Consider the following 21,193-nt stretch of genomic DNA (forward strand, 5'->3'; position numbering starts at 1 on the left):
GAGGATCTGAGTGTCCTTGTAGGGTTATACAATGAAAGACAGTAACTGATGGTTATGTAAAGCCTTGTAAATCTTTATAAGCACTTTAAAATCCATTCTGAAATGTGATGACTTTTAGACCAGTGTTACTACTGTAAACCCTTTTATTTTTATTTGCACAATTATCTTTTAAATTGACAAACGTGTAATTCGTGGCACAATTCAAACGGGATTGAAAGATAACTTTTCTCTCGCCATTGACTTCAATACGTAATTTTTCCGAAATAAGGTCCCATGGAGGTCCCCGGAAAGGGAGGGTCTTCGCCTCTCTATAGCATCGGTCTCAGATATATGAAAAACTATAAAAAAAATAAAGGCTAAATAAAAAATGTTAACAGTATGGAGCTCAAAGGCTTTTCTGATAGTGCTGTGGATCCGCCGCCGATTTGACGTCATATCGGCCGCAAATCTGGATCAGCTCCGTTGTAGCCCCGTTTTTAGAGATTTGGGTACGAGGAAAGAGAGAGGGTTTTATTTTCTGACGCTGCGTGAGTTCCCTGACACACCGGGGACAGATATGTATGTATAAAAGACATCAAAAAGTGCATTTTGCATGGATGCATATCGTTGACTTTTTGACGATACCGATACCACTGAACGATACCGATACTCAACCGATACATATCGTGATACTTTGAAAATGTATCATCCCACAATTACTCCCATGAAGCGCTTTACGATATAGTTAACATGTCAAATGAATATTAAATTCAATTGTGGGACTTCTTGGACCTTTGAGTGCTGAACAAACAATGAAAAATACATAACAAATATGAAGAAAACCGATTATGGAATATCTTTTATAACACCCGCCATCAGCTGTGCCGCGTGAATAGCACATCTTGTCGATGCAAACAGGCCGTTATAATTAATGTTAAACCTGAGATTCGACTAGAGAACAAATACATAATAGAATAAAGGTCATGAGATCTCGGCATTGCACAAACAAACAAATCTCATCTTTAAAATCAACATTTGCCTTCACTGGTGAGAGAAAACAAATCCCATCAGTTCATTTGTGGGACTTTTACCTTTCCAGTATTGAACAAACAATGAAAAATACATAAAATATGAAGAAAAACGATTATGCAATCTAATTTATAACAATTTATACACCCGCCATCACGGGCCACGGACACACTTTTAAAATTAATTTAATACAAATATATATATATATATTTTTTGTGTTCATATTACATTGCTTTATATATATATTTTCAAGTTAGTTTTTATGATTGTATTATGTATTATATTCTTATTTTATTTCATTATTTTTTAATGATTATTTAAATGATTATTTTATTGTATTTGTTTATTTTAAATATGTATATTGTCCCCCACCACTTTTTCTAACAAGGTGACGCTTGTGGAAGAAGGTAGAAGTCATGGTTGAATTTCTGCTCTCGCTCAAGGTGTATTTTATGGACGGACGCTCAGTTTTACTATTTCCCTTTTGGAACTTAAACGCATCACCACGGATGACGTAGCAGGGGAGGGAGATAAACATGGCGTCCGGACAGCAGTGGGTGTTGGTGGAAATGGTGCAAGCGTTTTATGAGGCAAGTTTCTCCTCTCTACAATTATTCTGTGTACAATATGCCGTTAACAAATACATGTGTCGTTTGTTGAGCCACTCGTTCATGTTTCTCAACTTTGTTCGCGGCTGTTATTCGTAAACTTGTCAGTCAGGAAGTAGCCGTCGGTCGGCGTGTAGGCGGGTGTCTCATTCTCTCTCAACCAATCACGTGGCGTGTGTGAGCTGCAACGTCCAATCAGCGTGCAGAAGCGAAGCAAGAAAGCGGCATGCTCCTTGAAATCCTTATGTTTCATCGGTAGCTAGCCAGAAAAGTATAACATATCATTTTAAACAGATTGATTTGTACACATTGTTGAGTAGAAGCCAAGCTGAAGAGTGAATTGCAATGTGTGAGGAGATGGCTTAACGTTACGTTTTAGAATTGGGCTTTAATGCCAGTAAACGTGAACATTGACTAGTTAAAGTCATGAACTTCTGTAGTTGAACAGACATAAGTCATACATTAAATCATCTTGTTAATCTTACACTTCTTTACGATTGGTAATGTAAGTTTAAGAAGATCCCCTGCTTGACAGTACCTCCACTTATATAGCCTCAGACCAAAGGAGCTTAATGTCTGAATTATGGAACGGCTGATGTAACATTTTAAGAGACACTAGACTACCCTATTACACAACATATTCTTAACTAATAGTTAAGGAATTCATATTAAGAAGTTATGTATTAGAGGATGTTTGGTAGAAATTGGTGGAAATAACGGCTTAAAATGTAAAAACACAACATGTAATTACACAGCAACATTTATTCAAACGCAAACCTATTTAACAAAAAAGTATTTTAGAAAACACTTCTTTTGACAAAAAACGAAATAAAAATCATATTTGGTGTTTTGATCTTCAGATCCCTTCTAGTTTGGTTTTGTTTAATGACAACAATTAATAATATACAATATATTTACATCCATATATCATCATTGAGCCAAGGTCTGACGCTAAAATCTATGACATCCTTGTTAAATATAAAAAAATAAAACATTCTGGAGGAACGATTATAGAATGAGACGCGGCTGGACAGTATACCTGCAGGAATCACCATGCACTCTAACAACAGTCCTTATCCACAGCCCCTCCTAATGTTCCTGTCTCTTTGTTCCTCAGGCTCCTGCGTACCACCTGATCCTGGAGGGGATCCTCATTCTGTGGATCATCAGACTTCTCTTCTCCAAGACCTACAAGCTCCATGACACCTTTAAACTGACCGAGAAGGTGAGTGCAGAGACACATGAACATCACGAGTGTCTGTGTGCGTGTGTCTCTAAACAGCTGTCATGTGCTTCCACAGGAGAAGGAGGATCTGATTGAGGAGTGGCAGCCAGAGCCTCTCGTTCCTCTTGTTTCCAAAGACCACCCCTCCCTCAATTACGATGTTGTCACAGGGTAAACACACAAGGACCCACCGTCGTCTTCACTGCATTACATTGTTTTCTAAGGTGCTGTTTACACAAGAACGCAAACGGTTGTATCTGCTACTTTTCTCTTTCGTATAGCCCGTTCGTTCACACGAGGCCGTAACGGAAACGCGGAAACGGACGATAACGGGTCCCAAGGTGGATAGATCTGCAAACGGAACACTCTGGGGGCCCAAACGGCTCCGTGTGTACGTCCTATACGATCATTTCCTGATAACGATGAAGCCATAGCTCCGCCTCTCCCCCCCGCCTCTGCTGCTCCCTGCTGTAGCATGGTCAGTAGCTACTGTCTGTAGCTACTGACCATGCTACAGATGTTAGTGCAAAATCTACAGCTCCTCTACCACAACCATCAGCAACAAGTGGACATGGAGAACTACATTAACTATATGTTGCTAAATCCACCGCGGAGAATAAACAGAAGGGCAACCATGCTCGGGTGTCTTCTTCGCTGCTTTTGGTGTATTTTGTGGCGGAAGTACAGCGCCACTTACAGTCCTGGCATATGTACTACAGCGTCTCCAGCGCTTTCGAGCGGTCTCGTGTGAACCGAATACTTTTTTGATATCGTATTCGGTTCGTTTGCGTGTAAATGAGGTCTAAAGCTGATGGTCTACCCAAGTGTTCTCCTCTTTCTATCTTAATGGTTGTTAACATACATCTGATTGACAGTTGGTGAGCAATATCAAGCCTTACAATATAAATGAAGTAACACATTGAACATGATGATTAATCCAAAGCTCTTAAAAATAAATAGGGTCAATTTGTGCCTTCTTGTAGCTTTCCAAACCTTATATTATTATCCATAAAGACTTGTGCACCGTGCAGTGATGACACATTTTTGTAGCTTGACCCGGAGTTAGCATCACAACGGCTCCCTCGACAAAAAGCAATCGGATTTTTCCATTGGATTTTGTAATATTGCAGAAAGTATGTGGAAAACACACCGTCATGATACTCGCCCGTTTAGCTCAGCAGGGTCATCTCCACATAGTAACACCACGTAATGACATTTGAAGCGTACATGCAATTTCTATAGGTAAAAAGCTAACGTTAGGCTATAACGAAACTAGATCACGTCACTACCGTTAAAGGTGGCTAATGTTCGGTTTGTTGTCTCATTAGGTCACTAGTTAGCAACCAATTTAAGACGCATATAGAGAGGCGAAGTCCCGCCCATCTACTTCCGACCCATGGGACCTTATTTAGGAAAAAGTATGTATTGAAGTCGATGGGGAGAGAAAGATTATCTCTCGATCCCGTTTGAATTGTGCCACGAATTACACACATGATGTTTGTCAATCTTAAAAAATAATTTCCACGTCAAAAAAATGACAGTTTGTCGTAAAACTGTTGAAATATAAGACTATGAAAAATACGCAACTAGAAAGACCGTACATTAACGTTACACATTACACTTGTGTTACTCACCGAAACCTTGTAAAGCCGGTCCCGCATGCTGGCTCTTAGGAACCGACTCACTCCCCTTGTGTGTGTACAGCTCTCAACATGCCCAGACTTGGAGTGATTTTCACCTCTTTTAATACTTTCCGCCTCGTTCTGAAAGAAAGAGGTGAAATGTTCCAACGTGACGGCCGTCTTGGTGTGTGGTGCGAGACGGGAGATGTAGTTCATTGAGCGGTTTCACACGAGTCTTACTTCACAGTTTAAAATAAGGTCCCATGGAGCTCCCCCGGAAAGGGAGGGACTCCACCTCTCTATAGGACTCTGCATTTCTTCAAGCTGGTGCAAATTCATTGTTTAAAATGATGTTGCAGAAGTGTAGAATATAACTTTATTTAGCTTGCAACCAAAATCAAAAAACATGGGAGCCAGCAGCTGTCACGACAAGTGGAACTCCCTCAACAGACTCCAGCGTGTCCAGAACGCAGCCCCGGCCCTCAAAGGACTCCACTGGCTCCCCGTTTCACACCGCATCCACTACGAACTCCTGGTCCTCACTTTCAAAGCCCTCCACCATCTGCCCCCCCTACCTCACTGACCTCCTCACCCTCTACCAACCACCCCGGTCCCTCAGATCCACCTCAGCCGGTTTGCTTTCCATCCCCAAGGCCAAACTCCGGAGCTTCGGGGATAGAGCCTTCTCTGTGGCAGCCCCGAAACTCGGAGCTCCTCACCCTGTTCCAGTCCCGCCTCCAAACCCACCTCTTCAGCTCTGTATCCATAAGCCCCCCCCCCCCCCCTCTCAACTAACTTCCTCCCGACTGCTTTTCTGTTTTTTTTTGTTTCTTTTTGGCTTTGTTTTTGTTTTGCTTGTCTACCCTTCCTCCCAAATGTAAAGCGTCTTTGGGTTCAAGAAAAGCGCTATAGCAAAAAAACTTTCAACCTATAACCTAACCTATTTAGTGGATTTAGTATGGTTTTCTTTTTGTACTGCTGCTTGGATAAAGGACACAGTTGTGGGAAATGATCAGAGTATGTAGCTGCACTAGAAACACCAGTATGGTTCTTATACATTACACTTGCAGTGTGTAAGAGTAACACTTGTTTTATTCTCCATTACAGTCCTCCCACCCACAAAATCATAATCAACGGAAAGGAGTGCATCAACTTCGCATCGTTTAACTTCCTGGGTCTCCTGGACAATGAGCGGGTTAAGGTCAGTATTTCATATTTAAGCCTGTAGTTCAGTCCGACAGGCTGCCAGGGATCAACAGTGTTCTCTCTCCTGATTACAGCAAAAAGCTCTGGCATCTCTGAAGAAGTACGGTGTGGGCACCTGTGGGCCAAGAGGCTTCTATGGGACATTTGGTGAGTGAAAAACTGCCTATATGCCTTTCATCTTGCATTACAATAGCACTAGCTGATCAGTAGACTGTGTCTGGATCCTGGTTACAGTGGAGCTGAGGTGGGGTCAGCTGATTGTGAAGAAAACACAACCCAAAGCATATTGCTGTTTAAGCTGAGCCATGTGTGATGCGCCGCCACAGTTATACCAGACCCACTACGGAGTGAGACGTAAGATACATTATTAATAACACATTAAGTGGCTTTCTATATCAGCCAGTGGGGAGTGGACGTTATTAAATCCTCCGACAGGAAGTGATTAGATCCTCCAACAGGAAGTTATTAAATCCTCCGACAGGAAGTTATTAAATCCTCCGACAGGAAGTTATTAAATCCTCCGACAGGAAGTTATTAAATCCTCCGACAGGAAGTTATTAAATCGTCCGACAGGAAGTTATTAAATCCTCCGACAGGAAGTTATTAAATCCTCCGACAGGAAGTTATTAAATCCTCCGACAGGAAGTTATTAAATCCTCCGACAGGAAGTTATTAAATCCTCCAACAGGAAGTTATAAAACCCTCCGACAGGAAGTTATTAAATCCTCCGACAGGAAGTTATTAAACCCTCTAACAGGAAGTTATTAAATCCTCCGACAGGAAGTTATTAAATCGTCCGACAGGAAGTTATTAAATCCTCCAACAGGAAGTTATTAGATCCTCCAACAGGAAGTTATTAGATCCTCTGACGATAAGTTATTCGATCCTCCGACAGGAAGTTATTAAATCATCCAACAGGAAGTTATTAAATCCTCTGACGATAAGTTATTCGATCGTCCGACAGGAAGTTATTAAATCCTCCGACAGGAAGTTATTAAATCGTCCGAGAGGAAGTTATTAAATCCTCCAACAGGAAGTTATTAAATCCTCCGACAGGAAGTTATTAAATCGTCCGACAGGAAGTTATAAAACCCTCTGACAGGAAGTTATTAAATCCTCCGACAGGAAGTTATTAAATCCTCCGACAGGAAGTTATTAAATCCTCCGACAGGAACTTATAAAACCCTCTGACAGGAAGTTATTAAATTCTCCAACAGGAAGTTATTAAATCGTCCGACAGGAAGTTATTAAATCCTCCAACAGGAAGTTATTAAATCGTCCGACAGGAAGTTATTAAATCCTCCAACAGGAAGTTATTAGATCCTCCAACAGGAAGTTATTAAATCCTCCAACAGGAAGTTATTAGATCCTCAGACAGGAAGTTATTAGATCCTCCAACAGGAAGTTATTAAATCCTCAGACAGGAAGTTATTAGATCCTCCAACAGGAAGTTATAAAACCCTCTAACAGGAAGTCTGCATCGGTCCTGAATAACCAGTGACCCTACCTGACCATGTTCGACGCTGCTTGTGTCCCACAAATAGCTCCGTGCAAATATTTACTAGGTAACCATTTAGTATTTTCTTTTACTTGCGCAACGTTACAAAGTCTTCCTTATATCCTCCTTGAGCTGGGCCTTGCAGAAAGCCTCTCCGCCTGAATGTCTTGTGTCACAGTAAATGACTCGCTGTAGGAGCCATGAACCGTGTATAGGTTCATGGCAAATAGATATTTGTTTGATCACAATTGATTGGTTGGCTTGGGTCACATGGATATGGGTGAATCCTGTTCACCTGCGTGAGGTGTGTGGAAGAGAGGGTGACACGGGGTAGGGCTGCTCGATTATGGCAAAAATCATAATCTCGATTATTTGGATCAATAATTGATGTCACGATTATTAAAAACGATTATCCATTTACTTTGACAACATCAATTTAGTGGAGAAAAAAATATGTGACACAACAGTTGATTACCCTGAACTTTAAGTATAACTCAACTGAAAAACCAATAATAAAAATGTAATTAAAAAAATAATCGTTTTATTTCGATTACGTTGTTTTCGTAATCGTTGCAAGCCATAATCGTAATTGCGATTTAAAACAGGATTAATTGAGCAGGGCCGTTGTACTTTTTGTTGACCGCAAGTTTAATGATTGCTTTGATTATTATAACAATGTCTATGTCCAAGTTGATTTAGTTTTATCTCAGTAAGTACTTTTTTGTAGCGTGTCACACAATAGCAAACGGGCCCGGCCTCAGCCTCTCAGCGACGTTTCCTGCTGTCGCTATACTCACACTGAACTCTTTCTTGTCTCTCCTCCCAGATGTTCACCTGGAGCTGGAGAGTCGTCTGGCCAACTTCATGAAAACTGAAGAAGCCATCATTTACTCCTATGGCTTTGCAACCATTGCCAGTGCCATCCCTGCCTACTCCAAGAGGGGCGACATCATCTTTGTGTAAGGCCTGTCTGTGCTAACCGGCATGGAGCTACAAAAAAAACGGGATTCAGTGATCAGACTAGTATAGTATTTTTTTTTATTTGTCCCGAGGGGAAAACGGGTTGCAGCACATCACAAAGGCATTTAAAAAAGATAAGACAATACGTCACCGACAACAACATAGACACAGACTAAAACAAACGGACATAAGAAAACCAGATATCGGCAGACATGCCAAGGGGCCTATAGGACTAAACACTTGTCCCTACACAAGCATGCTTTTCTTATTGGTTACTGGATGGGCACTGTTGAGCATATATCATACACAGGGTTCTTCTTACGGTCATGGAAATTCAAAAAGCTAATTCCAGGCCCGGGAAAAGTTTTGGAAATGTAACTAAAGTTCCATCCATCCATCTTCTCCCGCTTATCCGTGGTCGGGTCGCGGGGGTATCAGTTCCAGCAGAGAGCCCCAAACTTCCTTTTCCCTCATCAACCAGCTCTGACTGGGGGGTCCAAGGCGCTCCCAGGCCAGCGAAGAGATATAATCCCTCCACCTGGTGCTAGGTCTACCCCTCGGTCTCCTCCCAGCCTGGACGTGCCTGGAACACCTCCCTAGGGAGGCGCCCAGGTGGCATCCTAACTAGGTGCCCGAACCACCTCAACTGGCTCCTTTCGACGCGAAGGAGGAGCGGCTCAACTCCGAGTCCCTCCCTGATGACTGAACTTCTCACCTTATCCCTAAGGGAGACGCCAGCCACCCTGCGGAGAAAGCCCATCTCGGCCGCTTGTATCCGCGATCTCGTTCTTTCGGTCATGACCCATCCTTCATGACCACAGGTGAGGGTAGGAACGAACATGGCCCGGTAGACAGAGAGCTTTGCCTTCTGGCTCAGCTCCCTTTTCGTCACAACGGTAAAGCGACTGCAGTACCGCTCCCGCTGCTCCGGTTCTCCGGCCCATCTCACGCTCCATTGTTCCCTCACTCGAGAACAAGATCCCGAGATACTTGAACTCCTTCACTTGGGGTAAAATGCTAAAGTTGCATCAAATATAATTCATATTTTATCTAATAGCCGAAATAGTAATACTATAATGATAATACATACTGTATCGTAATGAAACGTAAAATGGCATTTAACCGACGAGGTGTTTTGCTGGTGAGAGGTTTGAGTTGCTTTAGCGCGTAGAAGCTAGTAAGACTATTTGATTTGTTTTAGATCGGCACGACTTGTTTCATATGCAGACCATATTTTCCTGTTCCGTGTTAAAATATATAATGTTCAGTGGTACCGCTGAAAGAGTCATGTTTTTGGTCATGGAATATTAGCTAAAGGTCATGGAGAAGCATTGGTGAAAAAGTGTATGAACCCTGCATAAAAAAACCGACTTGAAACTGCAATAACACTTGCATATGGTTCTATGAAACTGTGGCGTGTTGGATTTGTGTTTTTTATTCTGCGTTGTCTCCTTGGTCGTGTGTTCAGGGATGAAGCCGCCTGCTTCGCCATCCAGAAGGGTCTGCAGGCGTCCCGCAGCTTCATCAAATACTTCAAACACAACGACATGGAGGATCTGGAGCGGATGCTGAAGGAGCAGGAGCTGGAGGACCATAAGGTGGTTCAGTTTGAGACGATTGTTATTATTGGGCGGGACTCGGAGTCACGACAGTGCTTTTATGCTTGAACATGTAGCGGAGAGTGTTTGCTATGAAGTCATATAAACTGTGTTTCTTATCAAAGTCTCATACACTTACTAACTTTGTTTGTGTTGCAGAATCCTCGTAAAGCTCGGGTGACCCGGAAGTTCATTGTGGTGGAGGGTCTGTACATCAACACTGCAGACATCTGTCCCCTTCCTCAGCTGGTACATAGAACACACCTGGAGCTTTAAGCATGCTCAATGTACTTCACAGTAACCCGTATCTCTTTGATTGTTAAACTGGTCACGTGCTATCATAGAAAGTGTGTTTTTTATATGGCGTGATCTCTTCAAATGTATTATCGATTGTGTTTTTTAAACCTCAAGGTGAAGATGAAGTACAGGTACAAGGTGCGGATCTTTCTGGAGGAGAGCATGTCGTTTGGTGTGTTGGGGGAGCACGGCCGAGGAGTCACTGAACACTTTGGAGTCAATGTGAGTACGCTCCACTTGCACTGCATTACATTTCAACACTGTTTTGTTTGTGGGCGGCACAGCTATAGTCCTATCATTTGGTCTTTAGCTGCGCTCAAACACATTCAATTATGAAAGGCTTTTTCGTTTAGGAAACTTAATATTAATGATTACATACAAGAATAAAAAAAAAAGGTTAGTTGAAGTATGACAGGCAGAAAGCAAAGCTTAAAGAGGACCTATCATGCAAAATGCACTTCTTGATGTCTTTTATACATCAAGATGTGTCCCCGGTGTGTCGGGGAACTCACGCAGCGTCAGAAAATAAAACCCTCTCTCTTTTCCTCCTTACCCAAATCTCTAAAAACGGGGAACAACGGAGCTGATCCAGATTTGCGTCCGATATGACGTAACATCTGAAATGTGGACCCACGGCCAATCAGAAACGTTGCTATCAGAAACAATGCGTGACGTGTTTTGGACGTAATATGGTCGGTGTTCACATTAGCATCGCTAACACTCAGAGCTAACCTGTACTGGAGAGCATGTGTGTGAAGAAGCAGGAAGTAGAAAGGAACTCACCTTGTGGTGTAACCGGCAAGAGAGAAAGCCTTTGAGCTCCAGACTGTTTCAGATCCTTGATAATCCATGATATGGCGTTTCATCACGGCAGCATTTAGTTTAGACGGTAATTTTAATCAATTTCTTTAGCTTTATCCCCAAATCAGCACGTTTGAAACAGGAAGTGAAATAGAGCGATATGAGGCATGGCTGGAATGGGTGATCAGTTTGGTATTTTGAGCAAAACACTTCCTAGACATGTTTTTTATATTTTTTTATTTATCTGAGACCCATGCTATTGCCTAGAAATAGCATGATGGGTGACCTTTAAAGAACACCACTCCAATTAGTTGTCAAATTACAGTGGTTTTGGTCACTTCAAATCTTGGTGAAACAACAACAAACTTCTTGATAAATACTTTTCAAAACGTATATATAAAAAAACATTATTTTAAGTCACAAAGAAAGAACTAAGAAGTAAAATACAAAATCTGAAATAATAATATATCGGGAACAGAAACGTCATATCATATATTCGAAAAACAAAAAACCTAAATTCAGTTTTCTATTCTAAAATAAATACCATATTGGTTAACGGAACGAATAAAAGTCAACATAAGAATCGGTACGTTTGTGTAATCTGTAAAACATTCTTTAACTTTGTGGAGTTCAGTGTCACAATTTATCGTTATAATTGATTATTGAAGATGTAGATTTCATTAAAGAAACTTCTCCATTACACTTTAAGAGTCTCTGGGTGTTTCTCAATGTCGAGGACATTCCTTGATAGGACATGTCTTCCGAGTCAGGTCCTTCAGAAGCGAGGCAAGAATCCTTCCTAGCCTCGGAAAACGAAGAATGGTGGAACAGGCTAACAGGCTAACAGGCTAACAGGCTAACAGGCTAACAGGCTAACAGGCTAACAGGCTAACAGGCTAACAGGCTAACAGGCTAACAGGCTAACAGGCTAACAGGCTAACAGGCTAACAGGCTAACAGGCTAACAGGCTAACAGGCTAACAGGCTAACGGGCTAACGGGCTAACAGGCTAACAGGCTAACGGGCTAACGGGCTAACGGGCTAACGGGTGTGCGATTTCCGCCAAAGATTTTGGAAATTGGTCCGTGCGCAAAGCATTGTGGGGATTTTAAGACCGCGGAGGATACACATGTGCAGCCTCGCAATTTCCCGCAATGAAGGACTAGGCCTCGGTAGAATTCCAAGGATCCTGGACATTGGAACAGTCCTTCGGCGGGACTCGATGACGTAGCATCCTTGAAATAGTGGCTCTGGAGCATCCTTCCTCGACATTGAGAAACACCCCCCCTCTCTCTCTAAACCCTTTGAGTATATTGGTGTGTTTGTGCCTCTTGTGTGTATTGATAACCCTTTCTGTAATGGCAGATTGATGACATTGACCTGATCAGCGCCAACATGGAGAACGCTCTGGCTTCTATCGGAGGATTCTGCTGCGGACGCTCCTTTCTCATCGACCACCAGGTACATACAACAAGATCTTATTAGAGGTCACCTATTATGAAAAATTCACTTTCTCGTGTCTTTAATACATAAATATTTGTCCCCTCTGTGTAAAGAGAAGGTTAAACATACCTGGCAATACATTCAGACCTTATTTCTGATATATCATATTTATTTATTAGTTGATTTAGCTGAATCTGAATATGAAGAGTAACTGGCTATTAAAATGTAGTGGAGTAGAAGTATAAAGTAACAAAAGATGGAAAACCGAAGTACAAGTATCTCAAAATTATACCTTACAGTACTTGAGTAAATGTACTTTATTAGATTCCCCCACTGTACTAAACCTTAACAAAGTGCAATGTAGTACAGCCAGCTATTTTTCAGTTGTTCTACTTTTAATTTAAATTAAAGGTGGGGTAGGTAAGTTTGAGAAACCGGCTCGAGATACTCTTGTTGTTATATTCCATGGCATGCTCTTAACATCCCGATAGCGATGAATATCTGAAGTGCTTTGACAATAAATACATTTCTGTAGCTTAGGTCTTATCCCTGAACGAATAAATTAAACTTTTTAGATGCACAGAAACAGAGGGATAGCCCGGTGACCTAGCTACTGAATTTTACAAAGGAAAAATAATAAATCAATTCACTTTGAAGTGTGTGTGTGTGTGTGTGTGTGTGTGTGTGTGTGTGTGTGTGTGTGTGTGTGTGTGTGTGTGTGTGTGTGTGTGTGTGTGTGTGTGTGTGTGTGTGTGTGTGTGTGTGTGTGTGTGTGTGTGTGTGTGTGTGTGTGTGTGTGTGTGTGTGTGTGTGTGTGTAGTTTGTCCTTTGTCACTCAGTTTAGTTTGTCCTTTGTCACTCAGTTTAGGAGTGTATTTCAGGGGATAAGGATGTGAGAAAGTAAAGTTCAGCTTTTCCAGTCGTGTGTGTGTCTGTCTGTGGAAGCCGTAGCGCTGTAAAAAGCACGACCAATCATCTGCTTCGGCCCGGCTAAAGTAACTGGACGGCCTACCTGCCTGTCAGCCTTCCATCTGGGCACAAACTTATCTCGTGCCCTCATTGGTCATGTTCGTGTGTGTTGGAGGAGGGGCTCTGTGAGGAAGTGGCAGATTTTCTCCGGCTGTGTATTTTCAAATTCTAGCGATCTCGAGCTGGTTCCTCCAAAGTTACCTACCCCACCTTTAACGAGTAGGTTTTTACTTCATCATTACAGCATTGGCTTGATGTGCGTCTGGATCCTGATCCTAATGATATCTGAGATGCAGTATAAAGTGATCTGATCGTCTCTCGTGTCCCACAGCGTCTCTCGGGTCAGGGCTACTGTTTCTCCGCCTCGCTGCCCCCCATGCTGGCTTCTGCCGCCATCGAGGCCCTGAACATCATGGAGGAGGACCCAGGTACGCTCTCCACATCTCCATCGTCAAGGAGAGCTCTTTATATTGAATAAGAAGCAGGTATGTATTCCGGTTTCTTATCTATGCGTCTTCATCTGTTTTTCAGATATCTTCACTGTCCTGAGGGAAAAGTGCAAACACGTTTACAAGGCTCTCCAGGGGTGAGTTCCCCCGCATCAAGTCTCTCTGTGTTCATTTGGAGCGAAGAAACGTCATCAACAGAATGAAGTCTCCACTAGCACCAAGATGAATAATGTAATCATGTGTGCCGCGAAGCAGTGCCTCCTCTGTGCCTCTGCCTATTACTCACATGATCCTCACAGGACAGAAGATATAGTCTCCTTCGACCACACTTTGCTCTGGTGCCTTACACTGGGACAGAAGTGATTCTGCTGTGTGGCTACAGCTAATGGGACAGTCAACATACATATTGTACTTTTCGGACTATAAGCCGCGACTTTTTTCCCCATTTTTTGTGTACAGCTAACGGCCACTAGGGAACCTCCTAAATCTATGGATTTCACAGGTAAAATTAACCACCTTTAACTCTATGGGCTCTATGACCGGTCCGCGCCCGCCACCTCTAAGCGCCGGGCTCCAGCAGGAAAAGCTGGAGCCCGGAAAAGAGTGAGACAGGTAGCGCGACAAAGTAAAAGTGGAACCGAGAGACAGAACGAGAGCAAGACAGACGGACAATTTAGCTGCTGCGGCTCATATGCAGGTGCGCTTTATAGTCCGGAAAGTACGGTAGTTGAAGGTTTGGTAAATGCCCAGTTCAATCACATGACTTAAAATCTACATCAGGGGGTCCGCGGGGTCTTAAAAAGTATTAAAAGTTGATAAATCAATTTAGTGAAAATGAAGGCTATTAAAAGTATTAAAGGGCATTTTCCAAGGTATTACATTTTGTAGCTTGTTTTCAATAAGTATATAAATGGTCCAAAGAGGTTGTGTTCTACAGTCTGCCTGAATGTAGTCATGGCGTAGGTGTGTAGTGTGATTCTGTGTAGTTTATTTATGGCATCCCGTTGGGTTTGACGTCATCTGAACAGGACGTCGCGCGCTCACTGCTTGATAGCGCGCGACGGTCCGTTTACGCCGGTTGCTAAGCAACATCGTTATGGGGAAATGCAAGTCTGCGTCCAAATGGTTGGAAGATAAGGAGGAAGGATAATCAATACTGTATATAGTCGATGTGAGGTGAAGTGTGTCGCCAAGGTAACCGGTTAGAACTCTTAAGTGGCGATGAGGTCTTAGCATGTGTGGAAAGGGGCTTAAAAAAGGTCTTACTTTGACTTCAGGATTCCTGCAGACATGTACATGAACACAAAGGGGTTAATCAGCAGAGTGAGAGAGGACTCTTGTTGATGCTGCATCACCATAACATAGTGCAGGTTACAGCCTTTTGAAAATCACTGATGGCAGGAGACACTCGAAATAAACAATCCAAAATATTTCTGAAATGGAAATAAAATAGCATTAAAAAGTAAACGAATATACATGTGCGAATACAAATGTACAGTAACAAGAAATGGATTCTTCAATATTAAATTGAATGTAATGTACAGTGGGAGTTTAAGTCACATCTCCACCACCAGAGGGAGGTAGTGGGACAAGGACACAGATGTTCACGTTGAAATGATCTTTGAAGTTTCAGCCTTGCTCTCCCTAGTCATGTCAGTGTTATGTCATGTGGTGATTTTTGTTTCCTGCTGTGTGACAGAACTCCAGGTCTGAAGATAGTGGGAGTCCCGTGCGCTCCGGCTCTCCACCTGCAGCTGGAGAGGAGTTCAGGCTCCAGAGAGTCGGACATGCGGCTGCTGCGCTCCATCGTAGAATACGTAAGTCCTCTTTGTGCCAGCTGACCATCAATGATAGTATCTTTAAAGGTCACCTAATATGCAAAATCCTCTTCTTCATGTCTCTTCTACATCAACATGTGTCCCCTCTTCTTCATGTCTCTTCTACATCAACATGTGTCCCCTCTTCCTCATGTCTCTTCTACATCAACATGTGTCCCCTCTTCTTCATGTCTCTTCTACATCAACATGTGTCCCCTCTTCTTCATGTCTCTTCTACATCAACATGTGTCCCCTCTTCTTCATGTCTCTTCTACATCACCATGTGTCCCCTCTTCGTCATGTCTCTTCTACATCAACATGTGTCCCCTCTTCTTCATGTCTCTTCTACATCAACATGTGTCCCCTCTTCTTCATGTCTCTTCTACAGCAACATGTGTCCCCTCTTCTTCATGTCTCTTCTACATCACCATGTGTCCCCTCTTCGTCATGTCTCTTCTACATCAACATGTGTCCCCTCTTCTTCATGTCTCTTCTACATCAACATGTGTCCCCTCTTCTTCATGTCTCTTCTACAGCAACATGTGTCCCCTCTTCTTCATGTCTCTTCTACATCAACATGTGTCCCCTCTTCTTCATGTCTCTTCTACATCAACATGTGTCCCCTCTTCTTCATGTCTCTTCTACATCAACATGTGTCCCCTCTTCTTCATGTCTCTTCTACATCAACATGTGTCCCCTCTTCTTCATGTCTCTTCTACATCAACATGTGTCCCCTCTTCTTCATGTCTCTTCTACATCAACATGTGTCCCCTCTTCTTCATGTCTCTTCTACATCAACATGTGTCCCCTCTTCTTCATGTCTCTTCTACATCACCATGTGTCCCCTCTTCTCCATGTCTCTCCTACATCAACATGTGTCCCCTCTTCTCCATGTCTCTTCTACATCAACATGTGTCCCCTCTTCTCCATGTCTCTTCTACATCAACATGTGTCCCCTCTGTGGAAAGAGACTCTGAAAGTTTCAGGAACAAAGATTCTCTCTCTTTTTGATCCATTTCTATAAAAACCTGTCTGAAAATGAGCTGATCAGATTTTGGCCACTTTATGATGTCATAACGATGTGTTGTCTTGTGTATCCATTAGCCAATCAGCAACCAGGGTAACCCCCCCCCCCCCCCCCCCCTTATCACCTGAATCTCCTCCTAGAGCACCATTGAGTTCTATTGTAACCAAATGTCTCTCAGAGGGGCGTGGGGAGGGGCTCCTTATTTTTATCTAAAGTCACAGACTCTAGTTGTTTCTCAATGTCGAGGAAGCTTCCTTGGTAGGACAAGTCCCTCCGAGTCAGTTGCTTCAGAAGCGAGGCAAGAATCCTTCCTAGCCTCGGAAAATGAAGAATGGTGGAACAGGCTAACAGGTGTGCAAGTGTGCGTCATATGCGAGGCCCCGCCTTAAATAGAGCGCGATTTCAGCCAAAGATTTGGAACTTGGTCCGTGCGCAAAGCATTGTGGGGATTTTAAGACCGCGGAGGATACACATGCGCAGCCTCGAAATTTCCCGCAACGAAGGGTGTCGGCCTCGGTAGAATTCCAAGGATCCTGGACATTGGAACAGTCCTTCGGCGGGACTCGATGACGTAGCATCCTTGAAATAGTGGCTCTGGAGCATCCTTCCTCGACATTGAGAAACATCCGGAGAATCGGCACTTTTGAAACAGGGCTGAAACAGAGGGGATTATGGGTAATGCTGCAATGATCTGTTTGGGGTTTGGAGTCAAACCCTTCAGAGACATGTTTGTATATATCTTAATATACAATTTAATATTAAGCAACACATTGTTATTTATTTCCATGTTTTCAGTGTATGGACAGAGGCGTGGCTCTGACTCTCGCTCGCTACCTGGAAAAAGAAGAGCGTTTCCTCCCCTCGCCCAGGTAAGAAGTCTACCTCTCACTGCAGGTGTTTTAAAAAAAAAAAATTAACCAATCATCTCTCAGAGGGGCGTGGCCAGCAGCAGCTCATTAGCATTTAAAGCTAAAAGACAGAGAATCAGCACTTTGGAAACAGGGCTGAAACAGAGGGGATTATGGGTAATGCTGCAATGATCTGTTTGGTGTTTCAGCCAATCAGAGACAGGTTCTGTATATATCTGAGAGCTGTGATATATTGATGAAAAACAGTATAATAGGGGACCTTTAAAGAAATATTGTACAGTATTCTCTAAATCAGAGGTGTCCAAACTACGGCCCGGGGGCCAAATGTGGCCCGCAGACCATTTTGAATCGGCCCTCAGCAAATTAAAAAAGTATAATGTTATACGGCCCACAAATGAAATATTGTACTTCTTAAATACAAATTAAACTTGTGCTTGTCTTATATTGTACTTCCTAAATATGAATATAAACATATATTACACTGTAGTATTCACGTGTTAATAAAACCACTTTTCAAATAAATCCAGTCAATTGAAGTTGGAAACATTTTCTAACAAATCTTAGTTGAAAAAAAAAATCTCAATGACTTATTTCCATAACACGCTTGAAATAAACCCTTCCTATTTCTCCTTATGATAATCAATCTGAGGCTTCTGAGCTGCCAACACTCACAAGCATCCTTTACCTACATTCGATTGATGTCGCTAACTTATAACTGAACTTATGAGGCGATATACCTCTAGTGAGCGGCCCAGCCCTTCGTATATGTGTCTGTACGTGGCCCTCGTTGAAAAGAGTCCTATGTCCTAATGACGTCGGCACTGACCCTGACTGTGTGTCCTCAGCCTCAGGGTGGTGGTCACCATCGAACACACGGAGGAGGACATCCAGAAGGCCGTGTCCTGCGTCCAGGAGGCAGCTTCCTCCCTCCTCAAGTGACCTGTGGTGTCCCTGCTGAAGCTGCACACCTGAGTGCCGTGTGCAAAACTGAGCAGCTGCGATCCACTGACAGTGCACACACACCCCCGTCAGGAGGACCTACACTGATGAACACACACTTTATATCTCGCCTTGCTTTTCTCTGTCTCTTAATGTGCCTCTCTCTGTTCTCACGTGTCTTTATCATACTACATACAAGCAGGAAGTGATGCAGCTGGCTTCCTGTTTTAAACAACAATGGCCTCCAGTCACTAATAAATAAAAACAGCTGCATCAGACTTCATCTCCACAGAACGAATGACTTGATGCTTGCTGCTGACTGAACAGGAGACATTGTGCTCTGTGTTTTATTTAATATGTCTGCGACGGACTGTCCCCGAGGGCTGTGATCGTTGGTTTACCATGAATGGAGTTTTACACCTGTATTCTTTGTTTTTACTTTTATGTTGGTAAATGTCACTGCATTTACACCATTTGACTTTTAATAAATGTACATATATATGATTTAAATTGAGTTATGGTGTGATTTTGTGGAATGAACATTCATTTAAGTCTTAACTACTCAAACTATGAAATGGCTGTAAAGACCACCAATGAAATACAAAGTAAAACATCCTCAAACTTGTACTTAAATTCAGTTCTTCGTCACAGTGGTGCTAAGAATTGTATTACAAAAAAACAATAGCTATAGTTGTTAGAGCCAGTATTTTGTTTTTTTATAAGAAAGGCCACCTAATTGTGACGTCTGTAGTCAACCAGAGTATAAAAGACTACAATTCCCACAACGCCTCCTCTAAAGTGACAGTGATGGGCAACCTGCTAGAAAGACCCGTCGAGGCCGTTTTTAACGTCCAATTACCCTTTAAGTTATACAAGCCTTAACAAAGAAAGAAAGCAAGAAAGAATACCTAAGTTGTGTGTTATTTTATTTTAGTTTTACCTTTTTGTTTTGACTATTGTAAAGGTAATATTAAGGAAAGGAAACGGGTTAAAAATGTCTGTTTAAGGCGTCCAGTGGCTTGATAGATGAACAAGGAAGGAAGCCACGACAATATTGCTTATGATAAATGAATCTTGGAGGCTCGGTGATCTGGCTGTGTCCCTCCGCTCTGGCTCTAGATGGGGCCCTCTCCACAAACCTCCCCGCGCGCCACCGTGCCAATACGCGCGCGCCTCTCCAAAGCGAGCACACGGTTCTAACAGCGGAGCCGCAGCTCTGTGTTCGCTCTGCGGGCTGAAACACGGGCTGAAACACGGGATGACCGCGGTCTGCTGCTCCTCCTGAACCCCCATCTCTCTCCGTGCTTCATGCCTCACTCCTCCGGGCCCGGCTGCTGACTTGGGAGAAGAAGAAGAAGCCAGATCCCCAAACTGGATGCAATTATCTCCACACTTGTTTTTGATCTGTTGCTGCGCTGCAGTGAGTGAAACCTGGCGCTATGACCCCCTCCATGAAGAGTTTGCTCTGGATGATGTTTCTGTTTCCAACTCTCAGATGTGACGGTAAGTGTCTCTCATAAAGTTCCTTAAGAAGAAAAATGCTCTGAAAGCTGAAACATGCCGCAGCTCCACATGTGCATCACCTTCCTTTTGGTTTCAGCTGTGAAACTGGAAAAGTGCTTTTGAAGTTCTGGGTTTCATTATGCGGGGAGATGGTGTTTCACAAAGTATGTTCCCTTCACTATTTCTTGTTGTAGTCAAAGTCAAAAAGTTCACAGCGTTGTATTTAGATGTTTCGTCTTGTTTGGAGCTGAACATTTCACAACCCCTTTTGCAGAAAAGTTGCTTTTCACGAAGACACGACACCCCCCCCCCCCCCCCCCTGCGTAAAGTTCGGTCAGTCACACTAACATAAAAGCAGCCCCCTTAATTCTTATACTTTATCATAATTTTTTAACCATGTGCTCTGTGGTTAATTGTTTTCCCGTAAAAGCATTTGACCGCAGATGTTGCAGATGTTTAGTTTTCATGGCGAAGAGGCTGGGTGGATGTGGGGGTGTCTCTCCCCCCTGAAAGTTTATGTGATCACTTAAAGTCTCTTTGTCCTCTTTCAGCTTGTTGACATGTGTTCCTTGCTCCCTGCTCTCCACGGTAAAGGGGCTGCGTCAGCCTCAAAGGGCCACAGTGTCGTTGTCATGTTAATTGAAGGCAGAGCTCGAGGTGATCTCTTGTCTTTGTCACTCATGTTAATTAGTTTTCTCCCCCAGCGGGGGGTGAGGGCATGGGAGATTTCCTGTTGCAGCTCTGGCTTTGGGAGCTTACCATTTGGTTTCCAGTGAAAGAGCATGGAGGTGGGGCAGGGGCTACATGATTAGCACCCCCACCCCCCAGCTACTTTTTTCTCCATTACATTCATTGAGAGGTGGGAGAAGTACTCGGATCTTGTAGTAAAAGTAGAAGTACTCAGATCTTGTTCTTGAGTCAAAGTAGAAGTACTCGGATCTTGTAGTAAAAGTAGAAGTACTCAGATCTTGTAGTAAAAGTAGAAGTACTCAGATCTTGTTCTTGAGTCAAAGTAGAAGTACTCGGATCTTGTAGTAAAAGTAGAAGTACTCAGATCTTGTAGTAAAAGTAGAAGTACTCAGATCTTGTAGTAAAAGTAGAAGTACTCAGATCTTGTTCTTGAGTCAAAGTAGAAGTACTCAGATCTTGTAGTAAAAGTAGAAGTACTCAGATCTTGTCCTTGAGTAAAAGTAGAAGTACTCAGATCTTGTACTTGAGTAAAAGTAGAAGTACCAGAGTGTAGGAATACTCTGTCACAGTAAGTCCTGCATTCAAAATGTTCCTCAAGTGAAAGTAGAAAAGTATTCTCATCAAAATATAGTGAAAGTAGCGACAGTAAAAGTATTCGTTGTGCA

The 21,193-nt window shown here is 42.8% G+C and overlaps 2 protein-coding genes across 2 annotated transcripts in view; both read left to right on the plus strand.

Moving 5' to 3' along the window:
* Positions 1 to 1,492: 1,492 nt before the first annotated feature.
* sptlc1 (serine palmitoyltransferase, long chain base subunit 1) lies at positions 1,493 to 18,849 on the plus strand. Its single transcript, XM_034095851.2, has 15 exons — positions 1,493 to 1,598; positions 2,734 to 2,841; positions 2,918 to 3,012; positions 5,571 to 5,664; positions 5,744 to 5,816; positions 7,994 to 8,126; positions 9,596 to 9,725; positions 9,885 to 9,974; positions 10,137 to 10,244; positions 12,188 to 12,283; positions 13,566 to 13,662; positions 13,766 to 13,820; positions 15,383 to 15,500; positions 17,323 to 17,396; positions 18,242 to 18,849. Exons 1-15 carry the CDS (start codon positions 1,545 to 1,547, stop codon positions 18,333 to 18,335), a joined length of 1,419 nt encoding a protein of 472 aa, XP_033951742.1. The 5' UTR covers positions 1,493 to 1,544; the 3' UTR covers positions 18,336 to 18,849.
* Positions 18,850 to 19,334: 485 nt separating this feature from the next.
* Positions 19,335 to 21,193, plus strand: part of ror2 (receptor tyrosine kinase-like orphan receptor 2) — a 75,044-nt gene continuing 73,185 nt past the window's right edge. The window contains exon 1 of the mRNA XM_034096576.2: positions 19,335 to 19,838. Within this exon, the coding sequence (XP_033952467.1) occupies positions 19,775 to 19,838 (64 nt within the window). The 5' untranslated portion in view covers positions 19,335 to 19,774. The remainder of the gene's footprint in view (positions 19,839 to 21,193) is intronic.

The sequence above is a fragment of the Pseudochaenichthys georgianus genome, chromosome 12, assembly GCF_902827115.2.
Source record: "Pseudochaenichthys georgianus chromosome 12, fPseGeo1.2, whole genome shotgun sequence".
In the NCBI taxonomy this organism is placed as follows: domain Eukaryota; kingdom Metazoa; phylum Chordata; class Actinopteri; order Perciformes; family Channichthyidae; genus Pseudochaenichthys; species Pseudochaenichthys georgianus.